Source organism: Helicoverpa zea, chromosome 2 (assembly GCF_022581195.2).
Source record: "Helicoverpa zea isolate HzStark_Cry1AcR chromosome 2, ilHelZeax1.1, whole genome shotgun sequence".
In the NCBI taxonomy this organism is placed as follows: Eukaryota; Metazoa; Arthropoda; class Insecta; order Lepidoptera; family Noctuidae; genus Helicoverpa; species Helicoverpa zea.
Window position 1 is genome coordinate 8,455,732 of NC_061453.1, and position 8,954 is coordinate 8,464,685.

Consider the following 8,954-nt stretch of genomic DNA (forward strand, 5'->3'; position numbering starts at 1 on the left):
CAACTAGGGTGCCCATGAATTCTTGTTACGAGTCAAAATATGGGTGATGGATTTTAAAACTGTTGTACTATTGTTATAGCTTCCCAAAAAAATGTAGAAAGGCGATATAAATGGCTCAGCAGTCTATATGTGAAGCAAAAATACAAAAAAAATCAGTCTGCACTTCGAATCTTCCCGTTTTTATAACTGCGAATTCCTGCTTATTATTAAAAGCCTATATTAGTAGTTTAAGGTCACAAACTGCGTAAGTTACCAACTTCAATACCAATCTGTGTTTAATAATCTTAGCAAACTCGGATTGGTCTCACATAACTTAATCTCATAGTCACCCTATTAGAAAGGGACAGACGGCCTCCGTACTAACTGTTTCTCTCGGCTCGTTTTTTGGTTAAAAATGCGCAGTCCTGTTTACTAATATTATGTCTATGGCAATTTCATACTTTAACCCCTAATAGTAGGTTTAGTAGGATTTATCTTTAGGGGTAAATATTTCAGAGAGCTGGTATCACTTTTTATAATCTATGTTTTAGGCCGTGTCTGTCAATGTCATGTCAAATTAAGAAATAAATCAATAGATTCTGTGAGAGTTGTTTTTCAAGAACAATGCAATTTGTGACTAATATTGTAGAAAGCTATTGACTGTGTCATAATTATCTTAAAAATCGTAATTGGTGTCCGAACAAGAAAAATTAAGAAATAATAAGAGTTTCCAAGTATGGGGGCAGTACTAGGTCTTTGTTCTGCAGCTCAGGTGAATGTTGTTTTGTCATAATTTTAATTTTGCATATTAAAGTTTTATTTTCTCTTAATTTACTGTACAAAATCTATAAGTAATCCTTTGCTTAAATACCACGTAGTATTATACTTCGGTTATACTAGACAGTGACGTGATCTAAGCCATTATACATCTCTAGAAAATATACATAAAATTGTTGTATCAAACAAAAAGTATGTATGTTTTTTGTTTTTCATTAGTAAGTGTGATTGCGTTTTAACTCTGACTAAAATATATTTTTTGATGATTCTGACCCACACTAGGATTTCCTAACATTTTGTGGGTATGTTTACAAGGTGCTTAAGATCATTTATCTACCTACCCTAAGTAGATCCACTGACCCATATACTATGTATTTTGACCTTTTTCACATTATGTAGGAAAACCTATTTAATTAAAACTAGAAAAATAAAATGTTACATTCTCATAAAACAAAGCAAATACTTCACTACAGTCTACTATTTGAGTGTAACTAATTATCATAAAACATACTTTTTACTAGTAGGGCAGCCTGATTTTATATAACTACTTGAGAATTAATTTCTCATAATTACTGGTACAATACAAGCTGCTAGTAATGTTAAAGAAACAAATTAACTTTGAACACAGCTGGCATGCTGCTGTGGAAGTGCAGCGTGTTCGTTGTGTTGCTCAGCATGTCCATCATGTGCCAACTCAACATCAACTCGCCTCATGTACACACTCATGCTGCTACTGGTCATGGTGGCTGCGTGTATTACACTCGCCCCTGGACTACAAGATGAGATGAAAAAGGTATGTTTATAGTTGGATAATGAAGTAATTAAAAATAATTTGTGCTTTTACAGGATATGTGCAATTTATTATGATTTTTTCAGGTACCATTTTGTAAAAATTCTACTCACTACATACCCGGAGACTTTAAGGTTGACTGTGATAAAGCTGTTGGCTATTTGGCAGTTTACAGGTACCAATTAAAATTGTTCTTGTAAAAAATACAAAAATATATACATAGGTGCTCGAAAGTAACAATTTACTTGATGAATGTGTGTCTCCTAAAAATTTTATATCTGTTTACAGAATATGTTTTGCAGCATGTCTCTTCTTTGTTCTAATGGCTCTTATAACAATTGGAGTAAAGTCCTCTAAAGATCCTCGAGCAGGCATTCAAAATGGGTAAGTTATTATCAGTATGTTTGTTTTGAACAACTATGTTTTATCAGTTAAGTATGTTGACTGATAATATTGTGCTCAATGATATGGTGATGAGAATATTATATATTTTTTTAGCTTCTGGGGCATCAAGTATCTGATAGTGATTGGTGGTATAATTGGCGCTTTCTTTATTCCGGAGGGACAATTTGCCTCAACTTGGATGGTGTTTGGCATGATTGGAGGCTTTTGCTTCATTGTTATTCAACTCATTTTGATTATTGACTTTGCCCACTCTTGGGCAGAACGATGGGTGTGTAAGTATGAGTTTTTTCTTTTTTTTCTACAAGTTGCCCCTTTTCACACAGTTTGTTTGTATAACTGATAGTCATCATAATAGGGGAAAAACCGTGTAAATAACAAAAGCGTCTCAACGACATTGAGTCACGAGGAAACAAGGTGATAACAATTGTGAATCATTCTACATAATATACTATGATGTTTTCCCAGAAAACTTGACATCTCTAAAATAATCCTGTTTAAAATCAAATGACAAAAGCTTGTTCAGCCGTCTATGAATTTTGAATTGTATGTTAAAATTAAATAAAATACAAAAAAAAGTTAATGACTAACAATCGTTATTTTTAAGTTATTTCAGGAATACCTGTATATAATTTTAATTGTGTATACAAATTTCAGCAAACTATGAGGAATCTCAGTCACGCGGCTGGTACGCGGCTCTGCTGCTGGCTATGCTCACCGCCTACGCACTCGCACTCATTGGCGTTGTCCTCCTTTACGTGTACTACACCAAGGTAAATTTAATTTGTATACTAACTAGCGCCCCGGCTTCGCACGGCAAAACAGTATTTGCCCATTATAATGGGCCCATTACAATTGGCCATTATAATTGCCCATTAAAATAATTATTTAATGGATGTTATTATACATGTAAACCTTCGTATTGAAACACTCTAACTACTAAAAAGACCGCATGAAAATCGGTTGCGTAGTTTTGAAAATGTAAGGGCAATCGCTCCTTGTAAAGCACTGGTTCTCTACATCCGGTTAGACTGGAAGCCGACCCCAACATAGCTGGGAAAAAGGCTCATAGGATGATGAGTTTTGAAGACGTAAGCGTACAAAGGGATACAGGGACAGAAAAAGCGACTTTGTTTTATACTATGTAGTGATGACATGGTTGAAGATATAATAACATCAAGAATCAATGAAAATCTGATGCATCCCTTATTCCTTTTCACAGTCAAGTGGATGTGAGCTATCCAAATTCTTCATCTCGATAAACCTGATCCTGGTGGTGATCGCGAGTGGCATCTCAATCCTGCCCTCTGTGCAAGAGCATCAGCCTCGCTCCGGACTGCTACAGTCGGCCGTCGTGTCTCTGTATGTCATGTACCTCACCTGGTCCGCACTGTCTAACGCGTCTAAGGAATGTAACAGCATCACCGGAGGATCTAATGAGGTTTGTAATGAAAGAACAGTTGTTTGTATACTGATACGTGCATATACCGTCATATGTATGAAGCTTACCCAAACGATACTATAGCCAAACTTTATTTCCTAAATAAATATCGTAGACAGAGTGTGAGTCCATACTCCAAAATATGTAGTTATTTCCAACAGAATATCCAGATTGGGTTCTGAGAAAAGTATAGTTGCTTACTACTTCAGCAAGAAAACATCAAAATTAAAATTCAATGAGACTCATTCACTGACGAAAACTTTACTGAATTCACTTCTAAGCAATACTTTGTATTTTTCAAACGTGGTAAAGCAATTTTACGGTCTTGTAATATATTAATATTTAGATGTGCTTATAAAATATTGAATGTCTATATTGTGTATCTTATGTATTAATATTTATTTTAAATATGCCTGACATGGATATAAAGGAAGAGACATATTGGGTATGTATGTATATTATATTTTATTTATATAAATTGGTCATACAGAAATGAAAAGAACTGCACTCACAAGATAGGTCTAAATTGAAGAAGGTTGTATGTTTGTTGTATCTATCAGTTACTCAGCTCTCTGGGTCCTGAATGTGAAATCTGATTTAATTACTCGTAAACGAACCTTCTGGACAGGCAAAATTATATCTTGTTACATTTTTTGGCAGTCGTCCTTCGATAAGCAGTCGATCATCGGGCTGGCCATTTGGGTCTGCAGCGTTTTGTACTCGTCCATTCGAACTGCCTCTTCCTCGTCCAAGATTACCATGTCGGAACATATCCTCGCCAAGGAAGGAGGCGGAGGTGAATATACCCTTTTATATTTCCTTACACTAATTAAAATAATATTGCAAACATTAAAGACTAAATTGCAAAGGAAAAAACGATGGTAAGATTTTTATACATTGGCTTATTCACATTCTGTTCAAACTGGCCAGAAATATTTGGAATGTCAACATGCATCGTTAACAGTGTGTCCTCTACCTTATTTGTGAATCGCACGCTCACCAACTTTTACCACAATCCAACCACGGGATGTCTGTTCTTTATTCTGGTTTTGCATGATCTGTGATAACTTAAGTTATGCAGATACTCACTTTACATGAGTGTGTACCACAAACACATACACATGACAAAGAGACCTTTTCATTCTTTTTAATTTAATGATTCTTTAGTACCACTCATTGAATAAATATTTCTATAATTTTTGTATTATAGAGTTAATTTCCAATTATTTTTGCGAATATCTTTGTTTTACACACACCAAGAAGTTCTGTTGTCACATTCTATTTTTACTTTTTTTTTTATGTAAACTAACGCATACTGTGCATTCCTTGCGGACATAACGCGCGGCGGCGGCGCGGTGTAAGGGCACGGAGGGCTCATTGCTAACGAAGGTAACGCACTCTTGCACTCGGCCTAAGTCATAACGTACCTTCCATGCCAGATATTGAACATGTAACCAACTCATTCATGCTAACATAACATTTGCTTATTTAATTTCATTGTTATGATAACATCGCAACTTCACCATTATTTGCTTTGTTTACATAGTATGAAACTATATTTCTTTTTCTTATTTTCCGTTGCGCTTGATCTCGGTCCAGCTTCTAAAGAATCCCAATCCAAGCCTAGCCCTATTTCGACGACTCCAGGTTAAAGTTTTGCAATAATGTAGGTTGTGCCACTGTTAGTTGCTAATTCATTGAGTTTTTTTTTTATGTCGATTAAAGTTATTACTCCTTGGTATGTAACTTATTTTCATTTGTAAACAATTTTTAGTAACATTTTCAATTTATCTAAAAAAGTTAAGTTTGTAGTTTTCGTTTTCCACGTATTCGCTTTAGTTGCACGTTACCATGGTACTGTGTTCAACATTGTTAACTCTGCATGTTGGTATGCTCACTGAGCGCAGGGTATGATTCCATAGAGGGCGCTGACGGTGGCGAGGCTGGTCGCGAGGAGACCAAGGTGTTCGACAACGAAGGCGATGGCGTCGCATACTCCTGGACCTTCTTCCACATCGTGTTTGCTCTCGCTACCCTGTACATCATGATGACACTCACAAATTGGTACAAGTGAGTATCTTTAACCTCTTAAGTTTTATTAAATATTAGTTTGCCATTCCCTATTGTTGTACTTGTGTACTTGTAGTTTTATACAAAAGTAACAGAATTACCATGGTTTGATACAATCATAGTATAGGCCAGTCTTTCCCAAAGTGGGCGATAACGCCCCCTTGTGGGCGCTGCAGGTCTCAAGGGGGGCGGTAAGAGACCCAGAAAGAAAATGGGGGCGTTGTGTAGAGGCCTGGGGGGTGATTTGTAATTTTATTTAGCAAGGCCTATTAGACCACGACTGCATGAGCTTTCGACTCTCAACAACAACTTGTGAACATCAATTAAAATGAATTAAAAGATTGCTCAAATTCGGTTGTAGATTTCTCTCCGCGTAATTCATATATCTGTCCTATTTTATTGAATATAGAAAAAATGAAAATCATGTCAATGTCAATCGGTCGCTCCGTTTCGTAATTAAAGTAGACACAAACAAACAAATAAAAAGGCAACAGACAAACTTTCGAAGAAGTTATAGTGGTTTTTAAATGGGAACAAATATAATGACCACCATAAAATGCTTTGATACCCTAAGTTTTGCAACCAGAAATATCTACTGAACACCAGAAAAATAAAGTCTAAAAATGTAATGTATGTACCAGCTATTTTAGTCACGACTTCACTTTATATTGTATTCGACCACCAAATAAAGTAAATGATCACCAACTCTTGACGACCAAATTAATGTATTATTTTTGCCTAAATAAGTCACTGTGATTGCCATAAAATTAGGCTTATTACCAAATAAAGTATTATGATGCCATATTAAGTTATGTGTCCGGCTTGCAATGCATGCGTGAGTGTCAGTATGACGAGTGACAGGGGAAAATGGAAGAAAATGACATATTGCGCCGACGCCAAGTAAAATTGGGAACAGGGCAGGAGAAAGAAGAAGAAGAATGTGTTTCTCAATACACTCTTATCGCACTGTTTAGAGGCATGCAATAGACAATTTTCCACGCTAGTGCAGGAAAAGGGTCCCCATAATGTTATTACATTTATTTTATCATGCTGAACTTATTTTTTTGGAGTCAGTTTACTTAAACAGGATAGCAAGATGTAAAAACTTTTTTGATGATCATTTACTACTTTTGGGATAACAATGATTTTTTTGGACTCATTTTGCTTAAATAGGATAGCAGAATTTAAAAACTTTGGTTATAATCTTACTTTAAAATGGTGGTTTAATTTTGGTGATCATTTACTATTTTTGGCTTACGCATGATTTATTTTGGAGTAATTTCACTTAAATAGGCTAGCAAAGTGTTAAAACTTTGGTGATAGTTTTACATTAAAATGCGAGTTTCATTTTGGTGATCATTTACTATTTTTGTCTGCTGTTTGTTACTATATCTGGTGATCAGTTAAACATAAGCCTTTTTAAATAGGTGAAAAATCGGCCAAGTGCGAGTCGGACTCGCGCACGAGGGGTTCCATACTAGAGCAAAAATGAGCAAAAAAAATTATGTTTGTTGTATGGGAGCCCCACAAAATATTTATTTTAAAATAGTTTTCAGTATTTGTTGTTATAGCGGCAACAGAAATACATCATCTGTGAAAATTTCAACTCTCTAACTATCACGGTTCATGAGATACACCCTGGTGACAGACGGACAGAGGAGCGAAAACAATAGGGTCCCGTTTTACCCTTTGGGTATGGAACCATAAAAAATGGGGGCGCTAAAAAAAATTTTATTCTCATAGTAGGCAGTAGACAAAATAAGTTTGGGAACCACTGGTATAGGCTTATGCAGCCTTCGACGCCTTTATTTTATTCCTCTAGAAAAAGAGGTTAAACAGGGTTGAAAAATATTAACTTAAACTTAACTTTTCCAGCCCGAGCTCGCAGCTTTCGAAGGAGAACGTCGCCTCAATGTGGATTAAAATCACTTCATCCTGGCTGTGCGTGGGTCTCTACATCTGGACCCTGGTAGCACCAGCCCTATTCCCCGACAGGGAATTCAACTAAACATTTTCATTATATTCTGTTTTATGCTATATAGAATACATGGTTATTAGATACAACTTAGTGACAGACAAATAGCTAAATCTTAGCAATAGAATACCTTTCTCTGGGTTTAGAATCCTAAAAAACGATACGCTAGGGGCAACAAAATTATTTCAAATAAAGTTTATTATGGATCGATTTGAACAAAAATAGCATAAAACAGATTTAAATTAATTTTATCATAAGTAATTTCTTTTCCATCATTATGTAATAAATTATGCCATACTGTCAATTGTATCTATCTTATGCTAGTAAACCAGAGCAATGTTGTTAAAATAAGCCTGTGAATCCTTAAATTTTAAGATCTCATAATATTATTATTTTTTATTACTTATTTTCAATTCATTAAGTATGAACTATCCTTTCTATCTGTGTAGTGTACGTTCTGTGCTGTGTATGTTCATAGCATTCTATAATTCTTTCACAACAATACACATAACTTTTTGTCTCACTATCTTCAAATCTTAATTGTTGTGTTACTTACTGCTTTAAATGTCTGTACCCACTAATTAAAATATTATTTTATCAATAAATGTTATATACCCCGTATGATTTTTATTACTTCAAACAGTTTAAGAGGACGCATTGGAAATTTTGGCGCCAATGATCTCAATATTTCTCAGTAAATACAAAACGGATCAAAATACAACTTGGTTACCTGAAAGTTCATGATAAAAACCTTATTTTGTAAGTTTTCAAAACATGATTAGGTAACTTTTATAACAGAAAAATATATCAAACATACCTCTTTTTAAAAAGAGATTCACTTATTATGGGCAAACGGGACCGATCTCTTAACTTTTTTCGTAGTTGAGTATGTACATGCTCTTTAAAATTGTAGAAAGAATATTTATCAAATTATCATTTCGAAATAATAAAATTACAAAACCATTTTGTCGCTTACGTCGTTATAAGCTAGCGCGCGTATTGTAATCCTCGCCCCGCTCAGACGCTCCGTCCCCTCTTGGCCCCTTAGGTGCGCGTGCCGGTTATGGAATTATTGTTTACCAATTCGTCGCCTTAAATGAGTGACCATTGAGTTTCTCGCCAGTTCTTCTCGATGATAAACTATGTAGGTACTTTTGCAATAGGTAACAGCTAGAGTCAGTAAATTTTACAATAAGGCAACCGAAACCCGTTGCCCCACTGCAGTGACAAACCAACCACGAGATACCAACGAATCGGATGAACACTTAAAACGGTTACAAGGAGTTGCAAGATGGTATTTCAAAATCTAGACACACGGCAGTGTGTCCGCCAAGTTCGAGCAAAAAAAAGCGACACACCGGCCGTGGGTTATATTACACGAACCATTTCGGGCCAAATTCAACCCCCTTTAACTCAAAATCTATTTTATTTACGCATATCAAATATCTAGTATCTGTTGAGACCCCCTCACTTATCTAAAATACAAAATTGCATTAATATACCTATTGTAGGTCTTGAGA

At 35.4% G+C, this 8,954-nt stretch overlaps 1 protein-coding gene across 3 annotated transcripts; it reads left to right on the plus strand.

Moving 5' to 3' along the window:
- Positions 1–484: 484 nt before the first annotated feature.
- On the plus strand, positions 485–8,055 carry LOC124639820 (probable serine incorporator). 3 transcript variants are annotated; one of them, XM_047177309.1, is made up of 11 exons: positions 485–751; positions 1,385–1,549; positions 1,633–1,721; positions 1,835–1,930; positions 2,045–2,223; positions 2,606–2,721; positions 3,171–3,389; positions 4,050–4,185; positions 4,752–4,778; positions 5,312–5,459; positions 7,335–8,055. In XM_047177309.1, exons 1-11 carry the CDS (start codon positions 716–718, stop codon positions 7,465–7,467), a joined length of 1,344 nt encoding a protein of 447 aa, XP_047033265.1. In that variant the 5' UTR covers positions 485–715; the 3' UTR covers positions 7,468–8,055. The 3 variants fall into 3 exon arrangements, with proteins under 3 accessions (XP_047033265.1, XP_047033274.1, XP_047033283.1); XM_047177318.1 differs by lacking the exon at positions 4,752–4,778 and having other exon boundaries at positions 487–751; positions 5,297–5,459; XM_047177327.1 differs by lacking the exon at positions 4,752–4,778 and having other exon boundaries at positions 490–751.
- Positions 8,056–8,954: the final 899 nt, after the last annotated feature.

Bases quoted from the DNA above. Each gene is read 5' to 3' on its own strand.
- LOC124639820 (XM_047177309.1), top strand. From the start codon at position 716: ATGGGGGCAGTACTAGGTCTTTGTTCTGCAGCTCAG. The intron at 3,390-4,049 runs GTTTGTAATGAA...ATTTTTTGGCAG, and splicing joins TCACCGGAGGATCTAATGAG to TCGTCCTTCGATAAGCAGTC. The intron at 4,779-5,311 runs GTAACGCACTCT...ATGATTCCATAG, and splicing joins AGGGCTCATTGCTAACGAAG to AGGGCGCTGACGGTGGCGAG.